Genomic DNA, 26,517 nt, shown 5'->3' with positions numbered 1-26,517 from the left:
CCGTCGAGGCTGGATAACAGTAGAGTGCTGGAACTGGTACGAGAAAATCCAGGAAAGGTCAAATTGATTTACATGTGGAGGATATTTCGGATAGCATTACAACAAACCTGACAGCTGTGTACCGATGGACACCAGCATGCACAGACTCAATAAAATAAAGGTTGAGAACTCTAATCAGGTTTGCACAAGCCCTTTAATATAGGGTGATCAAACGGTTCTCGATTTTGGAGGATTGTTCACTATTTTGGCTGTTTTCCCGGTTACAAAGGTGTGCAACATGAAAACAGAACCTTCTGTCTAATTTGTCCAAGCCAACTAGATATCGTAAATTGATCTAGTCCCATTTTCCAGTATTTGGCCTTTATCCCTCTAAACTCTTCCTATTCATGTACCCATCCTTTTAAATTTTGTTATTGTACCAGCCTCCACCATTTCCTCTGGCAGCTCATCCACAACCACCCTCTACATGAAAAAGTTGCCCCAAATCACTTTTACATTGTTCCCTGCTCACCTCAAAGCTATGCCCTATAGTTTTGGACTCCCCCATCCTGGGGAAAAGAACTTGGCTCTTCACCCAATCTGTGTCCCTCGTGATTTTATAAACCTCTGTAAGGTCACCCCTCAGCTTCTGAAGCCCCAGCCTCTACCTATAGCTTAGACTGTCCAGTCCCAGCAACATCCTTGTAAATGTTTTCTGCATACTTGCAAGTTAAACAACAACTTTCCCAAAACAGGAAGACCAAAATTCCTCTAAAGGGATGCCACTTATCCCTTATTTCTAGGACAGCCTATAGAAGAATGAGCCTCTTGTTTTACTTGGTCAGCGTGTGCACTGAGTGGCCCATCTCCTGTAGAACAGTGATCACCAGCATCCCAAATTCCCATGCCATGCTCCCTTCTTACAGTCACCCCCAACTTTTCTGTCATGGTCACCAACAATACCCAGTGCCAACCCCCCATGGTACTACTGTCAACATGTCCCTTATTTTGTTTTGTAGAAACGGGGCACCTTGTCTTAACCAGCTCCTGAAGGAGCTTTAATTAGGCTGTTAATTGGCAGTAAGTGAGCTCCCTTCTCTCTCTTGGCACTTTTGAAAATTCAAAACGTATTCCACAGGAATCAGGATCATGAGAAAATTCTGAGTGTGTGATTTTGGACCTGCACCAGGTTCTAACTCTGAATATTTATCCCCCTGTTCCTGCAGCGTGATTTCTGACTAAGCAATGCGGGTTTTTGAAAAACATGTTAATGGAATGTGAGCATTGCTGGCTAGCTCGGTGTTTATTGCGCATCTTTAACAGCCCTGGAGATCGTGGTGTTGTCTCCTTGAACCACTGCAGTCCTTGGGACGTAGGGGCACCCACAGTGTTGTTCGGAAGAGAATTCCAGGATCTTGACCCAGTGACAATGTGCAAGTGACATTAGAGTTCTAAGTCAGGATGGTGAGAAGCCTGGAGAGGAACCTGAAGGTGGTGGTGTTCCCGTGTATCTGCTGCCTGAGATGACAGTAGTCATGGGTTTGGAATGCAGTCTAACACGCAGATTTAGCATGTGGTATACACCAGTAATAGGGTGTGATCAAGCCCCTCTCACCTCAAATCAAAATATAAATGAAATTAAGGCAGATTCCATAGATTTTACCCAGCTTCCCCCGCCCCAGACATTCATAATCCAGGAATTCAACAAACCATAGCAAATTTCACTAGGGATCACAATCCTCCATGTTTGCTGACCTGACTTTAAAACTTTCTGCTCAAAAGCTGCTGCATCATGGATTTCCTCAGAGTCTGCTTTCCTTGCTGTATGCTCCTGTACTCTGCATAGCTCTCCTCAAGACAATGCACGTCGCATCTGCACTCATAGTGCTCTCTGTAGGCAACTCACACCCACATCTGAACAGCTGACACTCACGATCATTCTTCGGGAAATTTTCAGTACGTCCCCAGTTCAGCTGCTTTTGCCTTTTCTGTAAATAATGTAGATCCAATGAAGTGAATTAGCATATCATAAGATGTAGGAACAGAAGTGGGTTGCTAAAACTATTGTCTGCTCCACATTTCAATGAGGTCGTGACTGATCGTCCTCAACTCCACCTTCCTGTCTTTTCCCCATATCCGTTAATTCCCTTACAAATCGAATTCGGCCTAGTTCAACCCAATGACCCAGCTTTAACAGCCCAAAGCTGAGAAAAACCAGGACTGGAGTTGCTCGTGAATTGCGCTCGGACTTTTTCAGTGCAACTCAGCCAAATTCAGATGCGAGTACCACCTACTCCAGAGTCATCTTCAATGTTAAACCATTTTGATCAAAAATATTTTTCAGCGCTCGTTGTTCCACACAATTTATGATTCAACAAAATTGTGGGATAAGAACCTTTGGAATGTCGGGATGTTGAACATTGCAAGATGTCGTGCAGAACCAAACCTGATGAATAACAAAGAGAAAGTAACAAATGACCTGACTGTCAAGAATCTTGTGATCTGTACAATGAGAAGTAGACTGTTATTGGAGGAAGGCAGTGGCCTAGTGGTATTGTTGCTAGACTATTAATCCAGAGACTCATCTGATATTCTGGGTTAATATTTTCTGATTCAATAAAGGATCTGGAATGAAGAGTCTAATTTTTTTGGCCATGAAACCCGTTGCTGGTTATCTGGATCTCTCATGCCCTTTTAGGGAAAAGGTTGCCATCCTTACCTGGTCTGGCCTCCATGTAACTGTAACCCTCCCGAGAAGGGTCCTGCCCAAAACGCGATTCTCTTGCCCCTCGGATGCTGTCTGACCTGTGCCTTTTCCAGCACCACACTTTATCAACTCTGGTTTCTCCAGCATCTGCAGTCCCTACTGTCTCCTCCATGTAATTCTGAACCCACCGTAGTGTGATTGACTCTTAACAGCTCTCTGGGCAATTAGGAATTGGCACTGAATGCTGGCCTAGCCAATGATGCCCAAGTCCTGTCAATGAATTTTTTTTTAATAAATTGCTGTCGGGGAAAGGCTTTCACATGGAATATGAAGGCAACAAATGTCACAAACCTGAGCCCCATTTTAACTTGCAAGGTCTGCTGGGATGTTTGCAAGAAACTGTGTGGCCCCTTTTTTTGTTTTTAAAAAAAAGGAAAAGCCAAGGAGTTTGCATTATAACTTAGTCACAAACATCAGACATCACGAAACATTTCATATCAAATGAAGCACTTTTGCTGATGTCTACTTGTCGTTTAAAGCGGGGAAGGTCAGGGCCATTTTTTCACAAAGTAACCTCCCACCATCGGTAACATGAGAATATCCAGGTCATCTGTTTTTGTGTCTTTGGGTCCTGATCAAGGTCCAGGGCAGGAAAATAAACCAGGGCCCAGTAACCTCTAACATTAAAAAGACTTTAGGACAGGAAAGGTTTTGAGAGATATGGACCGAAGCAGGTAAATGGGACTACGTTAGTCCAGGAAGTCTGGTCAGCATGGATGAGTTGGGCTAAAGGGCCTGATTCCTTGCTGTTTGACTCTATCCAGAACCCAAGGCAGCACAGGGTCTGTACACAAGCAGGACCCTGACCTTCCTGTAGCCAGTCATTTTAACACAATGTCCTGCTCACATGCCCACCCGTCTGTCCTCAATATGCTGCAATGTTCCATTGAGTGACAGGGCAAACTGGAGGAACAATATCTCCTCTTCAGACTAGGCACTTTACTATCTTATGGTCTTAATACGGAGTTCAACACCTTCAATTGTGAACCAACTCCCATTTCTTCCCTTTCTTTTCTCTTGTTACATTCTCTGTCACTATGTCCTCTCTCCCCTCACCCCATTCAGGTGGAACTGTCTTCTCTTGGTCTGGCAGTTAGACACATTTTTCTCACATTCCAATCACTTAATCTGAACTGTCAACATCTTTTCTCCAACAGCACCCTACACCCTACCGCCCTTACCCTGCCTGCTCCCTCCCCCAAAACTATCGCATAAGTGCTGCTCACTTCACTTCAGATGAGCCATCTAGACTTGAAATGTTAATTTGCTCGCTCTCTTCATGGATGTTGTCTAATCCACCATGTTCTTCAGCATTTGTTGCTTTCAGCATAGATTCCTGCATCTGCAGCAATTTGCTCCTACAGGACTCACTGTGCTCAGGTTGAGGATGGGCTAGCGCTGGCTGTGCAGAGCTCAGGGGGCTGATGGTGGATTCCCTGCTCAGGAGCAGCACCAGATCCAGTGATTTCTGTCTCTGCCTCTGGTGGTGATAGAGAAATGACTAAAAACCCTGGAGAGAAATCTCCTCCTGTTGTTCTTGGAACTGGTGTCTGAGAGAAAGAAGAGACCTCCATTTAAAAGTCTCATTCATCATTATGGAATTGCAATCCCGAGTCTAGTGCTCAAGTCTTTGGACTGGGGCTTGATCTGTTGTGCTATGACCTCTGAAGGTTTTCTGAAATCTTGAAAAGTTGCAATTATCTCTGGGTATGAAACAGGGATGAGATGGAAAGAAGTGCATCAGTTAGGTGGAAAAACCACTGCTTTTATTCAAGCTTTTTTCAGGGCATTTGTGCTGATATTGTTTGCACACTCTTTGAGTTATAGCTATTCAAGTGCAAAATGAGTGGAACTTCTCAATATTTGTCTACTCAGTGTTTAAGAATAAAATATTTACAGTGAGAGTTGGAAAGTTCACAATCTGTTATTCCGTGTTCAGCTGTCACTGATGGATAGTTTGATGCAGTATTTTTTTCTCCAAGATGGACAATGTGTCCTCCAGCTCAGGAAGAGAGTTAAACACAAAGGACAGGAAGTTTGTACAGCTGCTGGCCAGTCACCAAATGTTTGTGGCATGGTACTTCTGATGAGATTGAAAGAAGACTAACCTAATGACCGTCTCCAAGGAACTGTAAAGTTCAACCCACACAGATTGATTAAGTGCCATTCTGGTCACTAGTAGAATCACAGCCTTTTTCAGCACAGAAGGAGGCTTTTTACCTCCCATGTCTGTTCTGCTACTCTGAAAGTGCACTTGAAAGACTTGCAGTGGCGCAGTTCATTTCAATAAACTTGTGAAACGTAGTTCTAAAACGTAGCAATTGTGGTAAGATAATGCAGTCAGTTTGTAAACAGAAGACACCCACCAAAGCTCTTAAATAATGACCAAATTACATGATTTATTCATTTAATTCTATTTCCCTGCCCCTTTAACATACCCTTTCCATTAAGTTATTTTATTATTGCTAATTTATTTCCTTTCAAAGGCTGTTATGCATCAATTTCCACCATAAAAGGCCCCTGGTAAGCAACATTTGATATGAAAGATTGTTTTTGGTAATAATGGACATGTGGTCTTGAATTTGTAAGAGGTCATGCTGAACTTTTAATATTATTATATAAAAATTGATTTATTCATTTTAGAGTTGTCTGTACTAGACGTCCATACTGGGAGAAAAGTGCTGTGAGTAATATTTTGACCTTGGTAAAGTGAAAAGGAAAAAATTGGGCCAGGATTTTGCATTTGGTTTCTCGAAGTTTTCATTATTTTGTTTGAAAAAGTTAAAGCATTGTGCATTGTATTTAAACCTCAGTCTGAGAGCTTGCTCAAATGTTTGTGAAGCATTAAGAAATAAATTCTAATTGTGTAATTGGGTTCAAGGTGCTAGTTGATGTTAGAGAAGGAAATTGAACCAGGACGGAAGAGGAGTTTAAAGGAATGCCCTTGAGGCTAAAACTTGCAAATTATAGAGGAAGGAGTAATTGTTTTTAAAGAGTAATTCACCACCACCGTAAGAAAGAGGTTGTATGTTTTTATATTAATGTTGTCTGAGATAGACTTCAACAGGAAAAGCATTGTTATCGTTATTATTCCACTACATAAACTTTAGAGAGTTAACAATAGCAGAACTGAATGTTGCCACTGTGGCGTTTTTAATTTAACTTACCTTTAGTTGTAAGAGTGCTTTGTCGTGAAATTGACTGCAATAAATATTAGCGGGTGGCACGGTGGCTCAGTGGTTAGCACTGCTGCCTCACAGTATCAGGGTTCCAGGTTCAATTCCAGCCTTGGGTGACTGTCTGTGTGGAGGTTGCACATTCTCCCTGTGTCTGCATTGGTTTCCTCCAGGTGCTCCTGTTTTCTCTCTCAATCAAAGATGTTCAGGTCAGGTGAATTGGCCATGCTAAATTGCCCATAGTGTTAGCTCCATTAGTCAGAAGGAAGTGGGTCTGGATGGGTTACTCTTCAGAGGGTCGGTGTGGACTTGTTGGGCCGGATGGCTTGTTTCCACGCTGTATGGAATCTAATCAGAATCCTGTAAACAAAGTGATGAACAATTTCACAATGGCCTTGCCATTGATTTATTTATAGTACATGTATTAAAGTCATTAGTGCTTTTACATTGGATCTCAACATATTTGGGGTGAACCAAGCAAAATGTAATACCTTTCGTATTCTCAAGACACCCTGAGGTGTTGAACACTCTGAAGTCTTTTTAAGTTTCGTTGTTGCTATAATGTAGGAAGTGTTCCAGAAAAGTTGCCCGTAGCAATCTCAATAAAGCAAGCTTCCACAAATAGCAGGGTAATAATGACCAGAACTTTCTGACCGTAGCAGAGATAAGTATTTGCGGGAGGGAATGACTATTCTTTGACCTGGCTGCACGAGAAAGACAGAAGGTTCTCAGGTTTTGTTTCTAATGGATCAGCTGAAAGACAGCGCCTCCAACAACGCAGCACCTGCCCAGTACTGCAGTAGAGTGTCAGCTAAGATTCTGTGCTCAAGTCTTTGGAATTGGACTTAAGCCCAAAACTGTCCGAAGTGAGATAGCTACCACCGCTGACGTGGCAAGAATTCAGTTTTTCTTATGTAACGTGCAATAAAAATTCATTTTCATTCATGCATACAAAATCCACCAAAACTATCTTCATCTATTTTCACCAAATGACACAAGATTGCACTTCCACACATCCTCTTAAAACCCTCAGGGGATGAGTACAGTCCATGTTAGAGCCATTCCCAGTAAGCACATAATAACCTTACACTGTGGCAAAGTAGAATCAAGCACCATACTGTGATAAAGAGATAAAGATAAAACATCACCATATAATCTATCGAAGACAAACACGTGAAGCATGCTCTTTTGGAAAGTCAGCTGTAAGAAATCTGACCACAGAGAATTGTGGGTGCACTGGTAATATCGCCACCCCTAGACTAAGAGACCTGAGTTCAAATCCCACCCGCTCTAGAGGTAGTGTAATAACATTTCTGCATAAGCTGATTAGAAAAAAAAGGTTAATTTTAAAAAAAGACTTTTGAATGCAACTCAAGGAGTTCTTCCGAGGTGAACTCATGATTTTATTTCTGGGACAGTGGAGATGGTAATGCAGTGGTAGACAATGAGGAGCAAATTACTGCAGATGCTGGAATTTGTACTGAAAAGAAAAAGCGCTGAGAATCACAGCGGGTCAGGCAGCATCCCTGGAGAAGGAACAAGCTACTGTTTTGAGTCTCAATGACTGTTATTCAGTTTTGGCGGACGATCAGGATTTTGAACAATGGTCAGATTAGATTAGGTTCCCTACAGTGGGGAAACAGGCCCTTCGGCCCAACCACTCCACACTGACCCTCCAAATAGTAACCCATCCAGACCCGTTTCCCTCTGACTAATACACCTAACGCTATGGGCAATTTATCATGGCCAATTCACCTGACATCTTTGGATTGTGGGAGGAAACCGGAGCACCCGGAGGAAACCCACGCAGACACTGGGAGAATGTGCAAACTCCGCACAGACAGTCGACAGGGGCTGGAATTGACCTTGGGACCCTAGTGCTGTGAGGCAGCAGTGCTAACCACTGAGTCACCATGCCGTCCAGGTAAAATGAAAAAGACTGACATTTATACCATTTGAACATTTTACTAACGTTGCACATTGACAAGGAGGGATTTGCTCAACCAGCATCCTAAAATGATGCAACTTTTATAACAATTGTAGAATAGAATTAACACAGCGTTTATAATTTTTTCATTATTAGAGATCAAACGCAAACATTGGAATGAGAAAATTTGTTTTATACCTGTTAAAAAGGTTTTGCTTTCAGAAATGGTGCTGAAAAGTCAATGAACAAAGAGTGGAAGTGAAGATGGAATAAGTCAAGAGGTGATGTGTTTTAAAACTTGCACATTGCAGGGAAAGGGGAAGAAATTCCACATTTTACAGAACATGAGAAAAAATGAGTCCTTGATGGCGATATTGTAATGCAGTACATTTCATTGTAAGGTGGAGCAGTGGGGAGAATAGTATTTGGAGCTTGAAGTGAAAGTAGAGGAATAATGGTAATATCAGTAAGAATGAAAAAGGAGCAACAGGAAAGGGGATGACTGAGTGCATACTTATCTGAAAGCTAAGAAAGTGATTAAAAAAAACCTTAATGTTGAAACTTCATGCTTTCCCACATAAATATTCTTGGTGTGCATCAAAGGTACTGAAATGGGTAATCCAAGCCTTTTACTTTCTTTGTATTTAGAAAAAAGTGCTGGAGTAACCTTCCAAGATACTAGAATATTCATGCCTGAGGCACCCTGACTGTATTGAGAGCTGTACTATAATGCTAATGAAGTAAGATATTTAACTCTTGTCACAAACAACAATTAACTTTTTGCAAATCTTGTAAATTTACAAGATCTTAACAATGTCATCAAATTATAAATGCAGCATAATGGGCTTTTTGAACTGCTTGTACTATCATCTATGTTTCCATGAAATTCTTACTGCACAACCTTTGAGCTGACATAGGAGCGAGACATTCGTTGCACTATTTGTTGTTTTCAACGGTTTGACTGACCTGTATTTAATTTTCTTATTGGTTCCCTGATCTGCTGCCTTATACTTGATTGATTAAGCCTGTGAGTGAAGTGAAAAAGAAGTGAGGGGATTGTAGAAATACCATGGAAAGCTCTGGGAAGCTCAGATTTTGAGATTATGTGTGTAGAAAACCCTGAGAGTTCTGAGGTTTAAAGTTCTATAAATAAGGCAGTTGTATTAGAAATGATATGATTTCTGCATTAGTCTGAGATAAATCAGACATCTAAGGTGTACAGCAAACTGGGGAGTACATAGCAGTCTTCACCACTGGAGATGCAACAAATTTAGAGTTTTGCTTGAATAAGAATATTGAGATAGATTTTCTATTAACATGTGGGCTTGCCCTGGTGTCTACTATTTAATTTTTTGGGAGAAAAGCAATGGAGGCTGTTTGTAAAAAAAAATTCTTTTTATTTGAACATGATAATTTATTAGTTTCATAAGTGCTGCAGATAATTTTCTGACTGTTAACAATACAATTGGTGTGGGAAGATAATGCAACACAGGGATGAAGATTGAGTGACCAATGGCTGGAGCCATTCACCAGGCTGGTTGAAAGTGGAAAGTCATGGAATGAAATATCTCATTGATCAAACCTGATTTAGATCCAGCTGTAAAACAGGCTGTGCTGACAGTGATAGGATCTGCCAGAGTTTCCTCGTCATTTAAAAGAAAATTGGACAAATTAAAGATCTAATTCAATGCCCTCTGATATGAAACAGGCACTAACTATACTTTCGTTAAATCACAAAGTCCAGTTAGACTTCAAATATAACGGCTCTTCGAGTCTATCACAAGGGAGTTGCCATTTCTGAGTCAGGAAACTATCAATGTATTTCACATTCTTGTTCCACAGACTTGTTTTTTGAATTGAGAGGTTTATTGTAGTTGGCAGTAAATGTACCATAAATGCATGAGTAAAAATCGATCTCATGTAAACGTCGACCCCCTATTTTGGCCAAAAAAATCTGGAATTTTCCATATATCTCATGTAAACGTTGACCGTTCACAGATAACAGATCAACATTTTTTTTTCTTTATTCATTTAGAGATCAGTTAGGCTTCTGCTAATGAGATGGTATTTTGGACTGTAGCAGGAATTTCAGTCCCTTAAAAGTAGTATCCATTTAAGAGTTGACCCCATAACTTTATCCTTAAAAAGTATGACTTTTACACGAGTGGTACTTTTAACTACTAGGTCAAAACACAAGATGTAGGAGCAGTAGAAGATCATATGGCTCATCACTCCTGTTCCCTCATTCATTATGATTATGACTGATCCTGGCTTTGATCCTATTTACCCATCTTTGCCCTTGATCCTTGATCGCTTGACTGATCAGAAACCAGTCAATCCCATCCTTGAATGTAGTGAATAACAGTGCATTCCTGGTCCTCTGGTGTTCCAAAGAGTCACAACCCATTGAGTGAAGAAATTTCTCCTCATCTCAGTCTTAAATAATTGGCCACTTTTTCTGAACTGTGCTTCTATCTTCAAGATTACCCAACCAAGGGAAACAGCACATTCCACCCTGACCTTAAATTTACCTGGACCATCTCTGACACCTCCCTCCCCTTCCTGGACCTCTCCATCGCCATTAATGAGAACCGACTTGACATTGACATTTTTTACAAACCCACCGACTCCCACAGCTACCTGGATTACACCTCTTCCCACCCTATCTCTTGCAAAAATGCCATCCCGTATTCCCAATTCCTCCGCCTCCACTGTATCTGCTCCCAGGAGGACCAGTTCCACCATAGAACACACCAGATGGCCTCCTTCTTTAGAGACCGCAATTTCCCTTTCCACGTGGTTAAAGATGCCCTTCAACGCATCTCATCCATATCCCGCACCTCCGCCCTCAGACCCCACCCCTCCAACCGTAACAAGGACAGAACGCCCCTGGTGCTCACCTTCCACCCTACAAACCTTCGCATAAACCAAATCATCCGCCAACATTTCCACTACCTCCAAAAAGACCCCACCACCAAGGATATGTTTCCCTCCCCACCCCTTTCTGCCTTCCACAAAGACCGGTCCCTCCGTGACTACCTGGTCAGGTCCATGCCCCCCCCACAACCCACCCTGGCACTTTCCCGTACCACCGCAGGAACTGAAAAACCTGTGCCCACACCTCCTCCCTCACCACTATCCAAGGTCCTAAAGGAGCCTTGCACATCCATCAAAGTTTTACCTGCACATCCACCAATATCATTTATTGTATCCTTTGCTCCTAACACGGTCTCCTCTACATTAGGGTGAGTGGGCGCCTCCTAGCAGAGCGCTTTAGGGAACATCTCCGAAACACCCGCACCAATTAACCACACCGCTCCATGGCCCAACATTTCAACTCCCCTCCCACTCTGCTGAGGACATGGAGGTTCTGGGCCTCCTTCACCGCCGCTCCCTCACCACCAGAAGCCTGGAGGAAGAACACCTCATCTTCCGCCTTGGAACACTTCAACCCCAGGGCGTCAATGTGGACTTCAACAGTTTTCTCATTTCCCCTTCCCCCACCTCACCCGAGTTCCAAACTTCCAGCTCAGCACTGTCCCCATGACTTGTCCGGACTTGTCCGACCTGCCTAGCTCCTTTTCCACCTATCCACTCCAACCTCTCCTCCCTGACCTATCACCTTCATCCCCTCCCCCACTCACCCATTGTACTCTATGCTACTTTCTCCATACCCCCACCCTCCTCTAGCTTATCTCTCACGCTTCAGGCTCACTGTCTTTATTCCTGATGAAGGGCTTTTGCCTGAAACGTCGATTTCGCTGCACTTTGGATGCTGCCTGAACTGCTGTGCTCTTCCAGCACCACTGATTCAGAATCTGGTTTCCAGCATCTGCAAGTCATTGTTTTTACCATCTTCATATCTACGCTCAGACTCCTTTATGATCTTGAATATTCGTACGAAATCTTTTGTCACTCTTCTAAGCTTCAGTTAATATAAACCCAGTTAACATAAACCCAGCCTCTCCTTGATCAACTCTACCATCCCAGGAATCAATCTGATGAACTTTCACGATACTGCCTTCAATAGATATATATCCTTAAACATGGTCATGAAAAGTACAGAACCAAACTGCTTTAGTGACTGTATGTATCTTTTATGAATAAAGTATGTTTTTGAAATTAAAAACAATGAAAATTGTACATGATACTTTATCTGCAATCTCACCAGAGCCATGTTCAAATAGAGCAAGAGTTTTTTTATTCCCTGTACTGTAGTCCCTTTGCAATATAAGCCAACATTTGTTTTCCTAATTACTTACTGTATCTATGTGCCAACATTTTGCTTTTTGTATGAGCGCATCCAAGTTTGTTTGAACCTCTATATTTACGAGTATCATCTCCATTAAAAACTATTCTGATTTTCTAGTTTTACAGGCAAAGTAAATAACCTCTCACTCTCACATTTCAGCACAAAGTATAATATGGGTATCATATGTTTATCTTTGGCTCTTGGATTTTAAACGTCGGTAGGTAGGTGTATTTCAGTTCTGTGACTTTAATTGTTTTTTAAAAAGTCAAAGTAATTTGGGGTAGTTAGCTAGGAACATCAACCCAAGAAAACAAATCACTACAATCAAATTTCTAAGAGGACATCTGCAGTATTATTGGATACAATGTCACTGATTTATCTTTCACAGATGCTGCCAGACCTGCTGAATTTCTCCAGTAATTTTTGTTTCCATTTCAGAAAAATGAAGAGTTCAGTAAAGAAAGAAAGTTTTTTCCTAGCAGTTATAGCTCAGAGGAACCAGTAACCTCAGCCAAACTATTTTAGTTTTGGAGAGTTTACAAACCAGGAAATTTTGTATAGAAATCTTAACTTTGTTAGAACTGGAAGATTCTTGTTTTGCTGTTTATTTGTTTGGATTTTTTCCAGCTGTCATATCTGTACATATAGTTGAAAAGTGTGGTGCTGGAAAAGCACAGCAGACCAGGCAGCATCTGAGGAGCATAACGTTTCGGGCATAAGCCCTTCGTCAAGAATCCTGCTCCTCGGATGCTGCCTGACCTGCTGCGCTTTTCCAGCACCACACTTTTCAACTCTGGTCTCCAGCATCTGCAGTCCTCACTCTTTCCCATTTCTGTACATATTCTCTATCATAACTTCACTACATAAAAGAAAAAAAAGTTATGTTCCATTGTTAGAGAACACCTGCAGTTTCATGTGAAATGTTTCAGTGACTAATCACCACACTTATCAGTTGCAAAAATGAAACATAGGATCTGTCAAGCCAGGGATCTGACATGTCCAGTATTGCTACCACTTCTGTCTGCCAACCCATTACTACTCTCTTAACTTGTCCATGTCACCTGTCATTGTCCTTGTAACTTGTATTCATACTGAGCTTTCAGTCATCAGCAAATTTTGGCATTACTCCCTGCCTCTGTCTAAGCCATTGATATAAAATATAGTCCTATCGTTTTGCCTGTCTATTTGAAAAAATTCCCATTCAGCATAATTCTTAGCTTCCTGTACATTAAACAGACCTTTATCTATGTTCAGATATTGCTCCCATGGGACCCACTCACTGTGACCTGAATTTTGTGAAACATATTCATGGCAAGTTCATGGCTCACCAACATGGGGTACATAGCAAATTATGACCTTTAGTGAAGTTCATGAGTTTGCGTGAGGAACATAGAGTGCGCAAACTCACCTGTATTAAACAGATATAGGTAAAGTTTTTTCGACTCAAATCAGTTTCTGAAAAGAAGATTATTATTTGAGTTCCTATTAAATGTGTGTAGATTCTATCATATTGACAGTTGTATAGTTAAATTTCATTATAAATTGAAGGCCAGTCCCTTAATGTGTAACAACACCTAAGTTATTTTATCTATTCTGTTCTAAAACCTACATATCAAGAGCCTTTCCCATGTGTCTGGCAGATCAGAGCTGAATGCCTTAGCTGTCTCTTACTATCTACCTAGTAAGCAAGTTTGGTAAGCTGAGGGGTGGAAGCAAATATCTGGAGCAGGAATGGACTATACCATAGAAGTGAAAGTCACTACAGCATGAAGATGTTTTTGCTGCAGGATCAATCTGACCCACTGCAGAATGCTTTTAACATTTCAGCCCACTGCCAAGTACACATCAAATACTTGTGTCTCCAAGGGGAAATAAGTTAATCGCTTTTTTTTGGAAGGAAGCATTAATTACATAAGGCATCAAACTTTTCCTCAGTTTGTTTGAAAGCAGGGTATTGCAAATAGAAGACATCAGAAATTATTGAAATTATTGCAATTTAATGATCCATGTGAAGTCAAAGGATTTTGCAGTTACTTGATATTTCCGTCATGTCTGACCATAGAATATGTAATATGCAGCTGAAGGGTTATCCAAGAAACAATCATTGTTATAACTGTGCTGCAGTTAATATGATCTGCAATTTTTGGAAAAGGATCAGAGCCCTTGGAAAATCTAGAATATTTAGGCAACTGAAGTATTGAGAAATCTCTCAAACTAGAAGTGTATTTTAGTCTGTATGTCTGAACAGTTATTCACTGGTCCTTGGTGTTGCCATTAACTCTGTCTGTACCGAAAGACCTAGATTGTAACCAAAAAAGCCAGTTCTTCTGCAGAATGCTTTGTGATATGCCCCATGGAATAGCACTTCCTAACTCCATCCTTGACGAGACTATACTTGATGATCCTTGTGCAATATCTGTGTTTTGCTACTTCTATGGGCAAATTTCTTCTTCATCTACAGGAAAGTACTAAGTCGATATCTGCTCAGTTGATGACTCTTTCCAAGAATATGTGCGTGTGCAGTATGGTCCAGTGAAGGGAACTCTTCTTTCATGCACATTTTGCCAACACATCAGCACTAAAAAGGCACTTTTTTCTCCCCAGGTCCTTAGAATAGTCATCCACTTTTCTGCCATTCCCATTGTCCCATTCTGCAGTGAACTTTATCCTTTTGGAGCTGCTGCCGTCCTGTACCTGTAGGTGTATTACAGGTGGCTGTCTCTATCACAACCTTTCAGCTGTAACCTAGCCAATTTATGGGGAAGGCTTGCCATTGCAAACTTGACAGTCACTCCGTACAGACATTGGATTCAGTGAACCTATAGCAGGATTTAGCTTAATCCTGATTTCACCAGCTAAATGCCAGGTGAAAATTCTTTGTTCACAAGCATCCCACGTGTTTTAGTCCTAATGATGTTTGACAACCTGATATGTTGTGAGTTTTTAAAAAACATTTCCATTCTTACTGGGTAAACATCAAAGCGGGTGTAATTTTTTTGTCTCTGGGACAGGCTTACTGTAATTCACTGTTGATTTTTGAAAAGAGAAGGTTGACTCATTCAGTGAAGAAGTGGACAGAAACTACTATTTAGAACCTTCATTGAGCACTACGAGGAGAATTAACAGAGGATTATGTTGTTTTTTAAAATTATTTTCCATCATCATCTGTACTCTTTACATTGTAATTCTGTTGGGTGAACCTGAAGTAAAAGTCTATTACTTTTCAAAGTCCGACACGTGGTGGTCTTGGCCATGACCTGTAGTAAGGTAGAATAGTTGAGTTTCTTTTCAAGTAATGAGATAGTGGACTGAATTTTACAAAAATTGCCTAAACCTCTATTTCAGAGAAGCTCTTGGTGGGTTTCAATGAGCTGTAGCAAGTTATCTCTAACAATTCTTCCTTGCTCCTGGGGAGGCAATGGTCTAGTGGTATTACTGCTAGACTGTTGATCCAGAGACCCAGGCAATGTTCTGGGGATTTGTACTCAAATGTCGGCACAGCAGATGGTGGAATTTGAACTCAGTAATATCTGGAAGTCAGAATCTTATGATGAAGGTGACTCCATTGTCGATTGTTGGAAAAACCCATCTGGTTCACTAAAGTCCTTTAGGGAAGAAATCTGCCTTCCTTTTGCAGTCTGATCTATATGTGACTCCAGACCCACAGCAATATTGTCGATTCTTAACTGCCCTATGGGCAATTAGGGGTGGGCAATAAATGCTGGCCTTGCCAGTGATGCCCTGCGAATGAAAATTTTTAAAAAGTTTTGTTATGAATGCAAAAGGCCCCAGTGGAGCTGCCATTGTGCTCACCAGTGGCAGAAAATGTTGGGACCTTCCAAGATTCCCACCAAGCTGTCCTCTGGTCAATCACTGCCAACCCACAAATAGATTTGTGCAATGTACATTGTGAGACCCAGACCACCACCCCCTATCCATGTAACTCCACACGGCTAATTCACCTAGCCTGTAAATCCCTGAATATTATAGACAATTTAGCATGGCTAATCCACTTAACCTGTGTATCTTTGCCCTGTGAAAGGTAACTGGGGCACCCGGAGGAAGCCCACGCAGACATTTGGCGAATGTGCAAACTCCACACAGAGATTCGCCCAAGAGTGGAATTGAACCCAGATCTTTAGCACTGTGAAGTAGCAGTGTTAGCCACTGTATCGCCATTTATAACTATATTGCTACTTCACATCATCACTAGTCTTGATTACAAGAATCAAACTATACAGGCTACAAAACCTTGGCATCGTACTATGTTAGAACACTATCTAAGGAAGTGCGACTCTTTCCCAATTGCCCTGCAGTAGTATGTCATTATTTCTTTGTTCAATGTGGGAGCATTACATATTGGAAATCCTTTGAAGAATTGAATGTGCTAACCCTGACCACATACACTAAACATGAAGAAAACAGCATGAAAATAAGTAGCATTTGCTTCAAAAAAGGAGCAGGGCCTCCTTGAAATTTGAGTAGTAGCAAATTTAGTCAGTGAATGATCCTTCGCCCAGTTCGATCTACTGGAATTGGGAATTGATTGTGTCCTGCTTGGCTTGATACTGCTCTGCTCTATCATGGTGAAGGCGATGATGCTCCTGATTAATGCCCTTATTTGTCTCCTTGAAAGACTGTAGCTGATCTCCCTGTTCTTCAGTCTCCATCACATTCTCTCTGCATAAGTAAAAGCAAAATATTGCAGACAGATAGCTGGCAGCAACGTTACAATGGAAGGTATTGGTGCAGTGTAAGGTACAGTACAGAGTGGAGAACTGTATTCTAAGTAGATCAGAGATGTGCCATGATGATGATGTGATAGTGGTGCGTGTCTGATGCCAAAACTCCATAGTCAGTAGGTGGGGGGAGAGAATCTGTGTAGGTCATAAGACAAATCGCTTCAATAGAATATGGAAACACTCCTCGATTCACTGCTATGTACTTCTGTAGTCTTTGCATTTAGATTCTATTCAGTAATATGTGAATTTGGGTCCTAGTCAGTTATCCCCAGAAGCAAATTCAGGTTCTAACACTGACTTGTTTTGTCGTTGATGGCTGTGGTATTTAGTTGTGTGTCATGTGCTGTAGAAGCCTTTTTATTTTCTTGTTCAGCCTCTCCATTACAAAAACTAGAATTGTACCCCAGCAAAACCATAGTTTAAAGGCTTTTTTCATAGAAGTTTTCAGGCCATTAAGCAGAACTGGTAGTTTTTCTTTATCCATTCTATTTCTATTGTTTGAAGAGTCTCAAATATAAAGTACAAAGTTTAGAACACTTCCTCAAATATCGTTTGATGCAAGATTAGTTTTAAATTTTAATTGTGAAATTTTAAGATGTTTGTGAAACAAATCTATTTGCTTTGAGAGAACACTGCTGTGACCATGCTTTGGACTACTGCAGATATGTCGATAGATTGTGGTTTCTTATAGATTGAAAGCTGAATGGATTCTATACTCACCTGGGTGTTGAATGTATTGCACTGTTAAGGCTGCTCTGATGGGTAGACCTCTACTGCTGAGTCTGTTACGCCTCGAGCTTGTCATAGAGATGAACAGCATGGAAACAGAACCTTTAATCCAACTCCTCCATGCCGACCAGATATCCTAAATTAATCCAGTCACATTTGCAAGCACTTGGGCCTTATCCCTCTTAAACCCTTCCTATTCATATACCCATCCAGATGCCTTTTAAATGCTGTAATTGTATCAGACTCCTCACTTACTCTGGCAGCTCATTCTATACATGCACCACCTTCTGCCCATTAGGTACCTTTTAAATCTTTCCCCTTTCATACTAAGTCTAAGCCCTCTAGTTCTAGACTCCCCCCCCCGACCCCAGGAAAAAGACTTTGTCTATTTGCTCTGTCCATATCCCTCATGATATTATGAACCTCTTTAAGGCCACTCCTCAGCTTCCAACTTATAGCAATCATCTCTCGCCCTTGTGTGTTCCTGTAAATCTTTATTTGTGCTGTGTTAGTAATTTTACCAAAATGTCTCTATTGTTTTTCTCTATTGCTCATCTTCAAGTCTTGATCATATGATTTTTTTTGCCCTGCTTTGTTGATATTAGACTAGAATTATCAATATAAATGTGTTAGTTTTCCATTATGCTGCATTATTAAGGGGTATTGGACAAAGACATAATAGATATCTTTGTATCCTCTGTGGCTACAGGTGAGATTCCAGAGGACTGCAGAATAGACAATATTGTCCCATTGCTTAAGAAGGGTCACAGGGATAATCCAGGAAATTACAAGCCTGGGAGCCTCATGTCGGTAATACACAAATTATTAGAAAAACTTCAGGGACAGGATCTATTGCATTTAGATGCAAATCGATTTATTAGCATCAGACAGTATGGATTTGTACGGGGGAGGTCCATGAGACTTAGGAGCTGAAATTAGGCCATTCAGCCCATTGTGTCTGCTCCACCATTCAATCATTGCTGATGTTTCTCAACCCCATTCTCCTGCTTTCTTCCTGTAACATTTGATCCCCTTGACAATCAAGAACCTATTTATCTCTGTCTTAACTATGGTGAATGACCTGGCCTCCATAGTCCTCTGTGGCAGGGAATTCCGTAGATTCATCACTCTCTGGCTGAAGAAGTTTCTTTGTTCCAAGAAGTCTTCCCTTTATTCTAAGGCTGTGCTCTCAGGTCCCAGTCTCTCCTACCAGTGGAAACATCTTCCCAACATCCACTCTGTCCAGGCCACTCAGTATTCAGTAAGTTTCTATTAGATGCCCCCCCTCATCCTTCTAAACTCCATTGGATGTAGACCCAGAGTCCTCAAACATTCCTCATTTGCGAAGGTTTTCATTCCTAGGACCATTCTTGTGAACCTCTTCTGAACCCACTCCAGGGCCAGTATATCCTTGCTGAGATATGGGGCCCAAAACTACACACAATACTCCAAATGTGGTCTGACCAGAGCCTTTATAGAGCCTCTGAAGTACATCCCTTCTTTTATATTCAAGTCCTCTCAAAATAATTGCCGCTGTTACATTTGTCTTCTTAACCTGCAAGTTTACCTTGAGAGAATCCTGCACGAGAATTCCCAAATCTCTTTGCATTTCAGATATCTGAATTTCTTTTCCCTATTTAGAAGATAGTCATGCCTCTATTCTTGCTACAAAAGTGCAAGGCCTCACATGTTCCCTTGTTGTACTCCATTAGTCACTTCTTTGCCCACTCTCCTAACCTCCCACTCTCCTAAGGGAAAAGTGGTTAATGTTGTTCGCATGGACTTCAGTAAAGCTTTTGACATGGTTCCTCATGACAGACTGGCACAAAGAGCTAAGTCACATGGTATCGGGTTGAGCTGGCAAAATGGATACAGAACTGGCTTAGTCATAGGAGACAGAGTGTAGTGATGGAAGGAGACTTTTTGGAATGGAGGGTTGTGATTAGTGGTGGTCCACAGGGGTCATTGCTGGGACCTCTGCTGTTTGTGACCTACATAAATGATTTGGCGGAAAATGTGGCTGTTCTAATTGGTAAGTTTGCGAACGATACAAAGTTTGGTGGAGTTGCAAATACTGAGAACGATTGGCAGAAGATACAGCAGGATATAGATCAGTTGGAGGCATGGGCAGAAAAAAATGGCAGATGGAGTTTAATCTGGACAAATGTGAGGTGACACATTTTGGGAGGTGACAGACAGGTGGAAATTATACTGTGAATGGCAAACCCCTTTGAAGTATTGATATGCAGAAGGATCTGGGTGTGCAGATCCACAGATTACTAAAGGTGGCAGCGCAGGGAGTTAAGATTGTAAAAAAAGTCCTATGGCACACTTGCCTTCATTGGAAGGGGCATCGAGTATAAGGATAGTCGAGTTATGCTGCAGCATTATAGAACTTTGGTTCAGCCACACTTAGAATATTGTGTACAGTTCTGGTCACTACAGTACCAGAAGGATGTGGATGGTTTGGAGAGGGTACAGAAAAGGTTTACCAAGAAGTTGCCTGGTATGGGAGATTTTATTGATGAAGAAAAGTTGGATAGACTGGGCTTTTATTCACTGGAATGCAGGAGGTTAGGGGCGACCTGATAGAAGTTTATAAGATTGTGAGTGATATGTTTAGAGTAGAAAGTATAGGGCTTTTTGCCAAGATGGAGGGGCCAATTACTAAAGGAGACCAGTTCAAGGTATGGGGTTAAGGGATGGGGGTGAAGGGTTTGGGGGTGAGAGGGGGAGGCAGTGGGCAAGAGAGTGTAAAAGAGATGTGCAAGACACTTTTTTTTTGCACAAAGGGTGGTAAGTGCTTGGAACAAGCTGCCAGAGGAGGTGGTGGAAGCAGACACAATAGCAGTATTCAAGAAGCACCTGGACGAATGCATGAATAAGAAGGGGACTAGATGGATATGGATCCTGAGAGTGAAGACGGTTTTAGTATGGAGGGGCAAAATGTTTCAGTACAGGCTTGGAGGACTGAGAGGCCTGTTCCTGTGCTGTATTCTTTGTTCTTTTTCAAGGCCGTTATATGGAGTTGGGTCACAAGACAATCATTGAATTCTTGATAGGTTAAGTGGCCTATTACTATCCCTCTAGTCCTGTATAAACCTGAGTCCACCACTTGACTGTTTCATTTGTCGCTAGAAAATTGATGTTTGCGGCTTTCTCAGTCTTGCATTAAGATTCAGCGAGTTAAACACTGTCCCTTTGTCCTACTGGTCAGGAAAATAGTACTCCACCATCAACTCACAACAATACTTTATTCAATAAGTATGCACTGAGTTAGTTCCAGTTAGATTAAAAGCTAACCTAATATTTCTGAAAATTATGCGTACCACCAAGAAGAAGGAACTCATGTTTACAAAGCACCTTAACATTTTCTCAACATGTTCCAAAGCAAATCCAATAAATTGATTTTTAAGTATATTTATTGATGTGAGCAAATGTTATTACAATGTTACTTAGTGCAACTTTTTAACAGCTCTGTAATTGTTGTTATGGTGGCATGCTGTGCCTTTGATTGAACAGAGAATAAAGTTTTCTGGGGTTTAATAAATGGACATTCTTTGTAACCTCTTTCTACCGTGTTCACTATCTCAGATGATGCTCCAAAGAAAATACCAGCAGCCTATTCAGTACTTCCTTGCAGTTAAAATTCACGTAGGAGTAGATCACATGGCTCCTCAGCCCAACCACATCATTCAATAAGATCACAGCCTCAACTCCACTTCCTTGCCTAGTCTGGATATCCTCTGATTCCCTTCTTAGTCAAGAGTCTATGTAACCCTGCCTTTAAAATCCTGCCTTCATTCCAGGAAAAGAGTTTCCAAACTCCCTGTCTGAGAGAAAAAGAAAATCTACTTTCCATTGCTGGCAATATCCTTATAAGTCATGTCTGTACCCTCACCAAAGGTTAGTTCATTATTTAAATTTCTTGCCACTGTCCATCTGAAAAACTTTAGACACAGGTCTTTTTCAAACTGTTTTTGAGCCAGAGTATGTTTAATTAGCTAATATTATTGTCAATTTGAGGTAATGTAGGATTGCATTACTCCATTTAATGTATTCTGATGCAGTAAACGAGACAGATTATAAATGGAACATTGAATCTAAATCTCTACATTTTACCTATTTCCTTGCAGTGTTTACATCAGTGAGCCTCTATCTTCTTCCAGAACGGCCAGCCACCCTCATGCTGTACGATGATGTGGTGCACATCCTATTGGGATCACCGGGTAAGTGAGGAAATATGAACTTTCTCTAGCTGCAGTGTGACAAAGCGTTCAGCAGTTGTGGGAAATCCAACCACACACATTGATTATTTGCAAACTTCCTGAATTTGAAGCTTGATTAGACAAATGGGAATGAGACAACGGAAATCTCAACTCAAGCTGTGTGCGAGTTCATTTGAATTTGACCACCTTTTCTTGGCAAAGTAAATGAGCACTATTATCTGATGATAATGCTATTTGAAATAAAAAATAGAAAAATGCTCAAAACTCTCAACAGGTTTGACCTTGTGACAGGACAAAAATGCAGATCCAAAGGTAGAATTTAATGTGGGTAACAGGACCTTGTATACCTGATAGAGACCTGGCAAGAACCCCATGTTGTGTACTTTTGGGGATGCCTACTGCACTGAGATTCTTACCTGAGCAACAGCAAGTCTTCCCTGCAGCATGGTGGTTCAGTGGTTAGCACTGCTGTCTCATAGCACCAGGGACCCGGCTTCGCTTCCAGCCTCGGGTGTCTGTCTGTCTGTCTGAAGTTTACATTCTCCCTTGTGGGTCTACATGAATTTCTTCCCACAGTCCGAAGATGTGCAAGTTAGATGGATTGTCCGTGCTAAATAGCTCCTACTGTCTGTGGGTATGCAGGTTAGGTGGGTTACCATGAAAAATGCAGGTGGGTTTGGTTGGGATGCTCTTTGGAGGGTTGGTGTGGACTCAATGGGCTAAATGCCCTACTTCCATATCGTAGGGATTCTATGATCCATGACCCTGGGGCTGAGATTCTGCCTGCTGACAGCCAATCAGAAGTGAATCGCAGTAATGGTGGTATGAGGACTTTAAGACAATGTTAATTTGCCAAGTGGCATTGGCATGGTAAGGCTGTGCACTAGTGTTCCTTCCTGGCAGTAATAAGGGACTGACCACTCAGCCCGTGTGGGAGGGAATCGAATTTCTAGTTAACTCTTCAGATCAGTGGTATTTCATCAGAGATGAGAGATGTTCAAAATAAGCAATAGCAAACCACTGCAGATATTAGTAATGGGCAATTTTTACAGTAGTGCTGAATCAGGGAATGAATGGAAAAGCACAAAAGGGAAATAAAGTGGAGGGAAGAACGATAAAATGACAAGACAGATTAAGGTACATGACAAGAAGGGGTGATAGTGTGTCATGTGTAGAAACAAATAATGGATCCAGTGGTGCTGTAAATGGTTTCAGCAGAATAACAGCACAATCACTGTTCATCATATGGTCATTTCATATGATGTCCTTTGGATAACCCAAATGTGAAATCCTAAGGAGTAATGCAGCCATTCACAATTTTCTCAACCTCTGAATGTCACTTGCTGGTTGATATGTATTTTGATACAACGTTCTGAAATGAGGGAAGTACATCAGTGTGACATGTCTGTGTTCAAGGTTTCCTTGGAGATTAATGACTGGATCCTATCACAATTCATAATCACAAGGATAAGAAGATATAAATGATACAGTTCATTCTATCTAGCTTGTTCTTAAGGGACAGTAGGGCTGATTTTCTTTTTGAAATGTACAAGTAGTGTATGTAAGATCATCTATTATATTTTACATCTTCACTGTGTAATATTCCTATCCCAAGAAAATGATGAAGGATGTAGGCTTGGCAGAGGCAAGGGATAAATGTGGAACACTTGGTGATTTGAGCCACTCACTTGACACATGGCATTCTTGACTAGCCTTGACATGATAAGTTTCTTGAAATAAATTGCCTTCTGCATCTGTTTCTGGATCCTGCAAGCATTGTAAACTGTGGAATGGATTTTTGCTCTCAGCTTGCCAGCTAATCGGTTAGGCGTCATACAGTAAACAGAAAAATTAACCAAAGAGCTGCAGATGCTGGAAATCAGTAGAAAAACAGAAACTATTGAGAAAAGTCAGCCGTTAATGAAATGTTGACCCTGCCTTCTCTCCACAGATGCTGAGTTTTCTCAGCAATGTATGTTTCTGATTTGGTTAGGAGTTATGTCGGAGTGTAAATTGTAATGGTTAATGGGCCTGCCTCTTATGGATCTGCCCCTAACCCCTTTCCAATAATCCACTCTAGGAGGGAAACACTGGGTGACATCAATCCCTTCCAACTCTCTCATCCCAGCCTTAGAAAGGTCAGGTAACCAATGAATAACCAGGTAAAGATCAAATTACCACCAGTTATTCACTGTGGATGGAGATCCATGCCATGTGTGAAGCACAGCAGTTTTAAGTATATTTGCCAGTTGTGGACATGTGAGGATTCACACATTTTGGGACTTCAATGGCCACCTTGCCAATGACATTCCTCCTCTTCGAGTCAGAGAGTCATATAGCATGAAAAAAGAGACTTTGGACCAACTTCCCCCTGCCAACCATAATCCCAAACTAATCTAGTCCCACCTGCCTGCACTTGACTCATATCCCCCCCCAAACATTTCTTACTCATAAACTTATCCAACTGTTTTTTAAACGTTGTAACTGTACCTGAATCTACCATTTCCTCACGAATCTCTCTCTGTGTAAAAGAAAAATGTCTTGTTTAAATCCTTTCCTTTTCACCTTAAAAATATGCCCCTTAGTCTTGAAATCTCTCACCCTCGTGAAAAGACACCTGCCACAAATCACCCCTCAACCTTCCTAAGTTCCAATGAATAATGTGTCTGCCTATCCAGCCTGCCTTTATAACTCAAACTCTCCGTTCCGAGCAATGTCTTAGCCCCTCTGGACATTAGCCTAACAATCTTGGTGAACTCCATCCCCTCAACTATTCCCCTACTAGTACTAGTGACCTGCCCCCAGTGGTATGCTTCTTCAATCTTCATTGTTTATCTCATGTTTAGCTCCTGGATGGCCAGTGTCCATAGCTGTTGGCACTACTCGCAGTGAGACCAGAGAGATGCTGACCACCCAGTTGGCTGATAGAGCAATTAACAATTTTCACAGCTTATATAGACACTTCTCTGTTCATCACCTAACCCCCTCCCCCACTCCAAAACCCTTCCCAAGGAGATCCCCTGGTGTGAGATTGCTAAAATTGACCTCAAACTCAATATCAGAGTCAAGGGGATCCAGATCAGATGGCACAAAGTCCATCATACCTGCTGTCATCAAAGTAGAAAATTCCATTTAATCCATCTTCATTTTCTTGTCTTTGATATAGCTGTACCTGTCAGTAAAGACAAGGTTTAGTCATGGTATTTTTGTTCTTCACAAGAGAACTGTCTCCATTATGATGGGGCCTTTCATTCTATAAAAGAGCTTTATCTAAACAAATTCAAGTCAGAAATGTCAATTCTACATAAAGCTGTCGGGAGCTCTTCATCTTGAATGTAGGGATTTATCTCATCAAAAGAAACACCTCAAAGTGCTGCTGAGTGAACATACACTGAGCCTTTAGTTAACCACTCAGTAGTTATGGGTATAGAAGCAGTAGTTCATGTGTATTATCAAAAAGACATATATAGGGATTTCTTTAAACCTATATTTCCAGTCCCCTTGCAATAAAATGGATTGCTCTTCTGGCTGATTACTACACTTGTACGTTAACTTTTGTTGACTCATGTACAAGGAATGCAAGGATTCACAGAAAACTGGCATTTACTTGCACTTCCTTAAAGAAAAAATCTGCTTTTCCAGTCTTTCCCATTCCTTTTTTTTACCCCACCTTCTTGTCCAATCACTTGGAGTGGTCGATCTTTCCTTGTGGCTCTCTTGACAACTCTCTTTCCCACCTGGCTTTGTATAGTCACTAAACCTAGATATATTACAGTGATCCTTCTTTTGATGCCATTCATATAGATTATGAATAAAGAGGCCCAAACACTAAACACTAAGGGAAGCTGTTCCCTTCCAATCTAAGAATGATGCATATCTTCCTCTTGTTTCGGAGGAAGTCCAACAGCTTGATTTTTTTTTCTCTCAGTTATCCAATTTGTCAGCCTAGTTTAATTGGCCTTAACATGCCAACTTTCACTTGTGAGTCATCTTTCTGCTGTACTCCTTATGCCAACCCAAAGTACTCCAAAGTCGTGGAATTTGCAGATTTTGGAAAACCGTTTTCTTCCATCTGAATTAGAAACAGAAATTGCTGGAAAAACTCGGCAGGTCTTTCAGCATTCTGAAGAAGGGTTACCAGACACAAAACGTTAACCTCTGATTTCTCTCAACAGATGCTGTCAGACCTGCTGAGATGTTCCCACAATTTCTGATTTTGTTTCTGATTTACAGCATCTGCAGATCTTTTGCTTTTCTCTTTCACCTGACTTTCCCTTAGACCCACCTAACATAATCCTAGTTTAAACAGCACCAATCACACACAATTGAAATTGTAGACGCTGTTAGCTTTGGCACCTCATTCAGAGTTTTGGTTTATGTTCGCCATCCTCTCAAGTTACCACTGGCCATTTGTTTTGAAGCATTGTGGATATAACTGCAAATTGCATGATTACATGACAATTGTTCCTAGATCAAGATATCAGATCGCTATAAAAAGAAGGGGACTTAAATGTGATCCTAATTAAAATTATAAAAACCATTCCTTACTCTGAGATGATATGCTTTGGTCCTCGACTCTCCCTCTCGGGAAACGACTCTCTGCATCTGCCCTGTCAATCCCCCTAAGAATCTTTTATGTTTCAATCAAGGTCTCCTTTCATTCCTGTCAACTCCAATGAGTACAAACCAAACCTATTTTTTTTAAATCAACTTGTT

At 41.2% G+C, this 26,517-nt stretch overlaps 1 protein-coding gene across 1 annotated transcript in view; it reads left to right on the top strand.

Moving 5' to 3' along the window:
• Positions 1 to 26,517, top strand: part of fam171a2a (family with sequence similarity 171 member A2a) — a 317,548-nt gene that overhangs the window by 158,763 nt on the left and 132,268 nt on the right. Inside the window, exon 3 of the mRNA XM_060848694.1 lies at positions 21,709 to 21,801. Coding sequence (XP_060704677.1) covers positions 21,709 to 21,801 — 93 coding nt within the window. The remainder of the gene's footprint in view (positions 1 to 21,708; positions 21,802 to 26,517) is intronic.

Source organism: Hemiscyllium ocellatum, chromosome 32, assembly GCF_020745735.1.
Source record: "Hemiscyllium ocellatum isolate sHemOce1 chromosome 32, sHemOce1.pat.X.cur, whole genome shotgun sequence".
NCBI lineage: Eukaryota > Metazoa > Chordata > Chondrichthyes > Orectolobiformes > Hemiscylliidae > Hemiscyllium > Hemiscyllium ocellatum.
The sequence above is the reverse complement of the archived record's forward strand: the minus strand, read 5'-3'. Positions and strand labels throughout refer to the sequence as shown.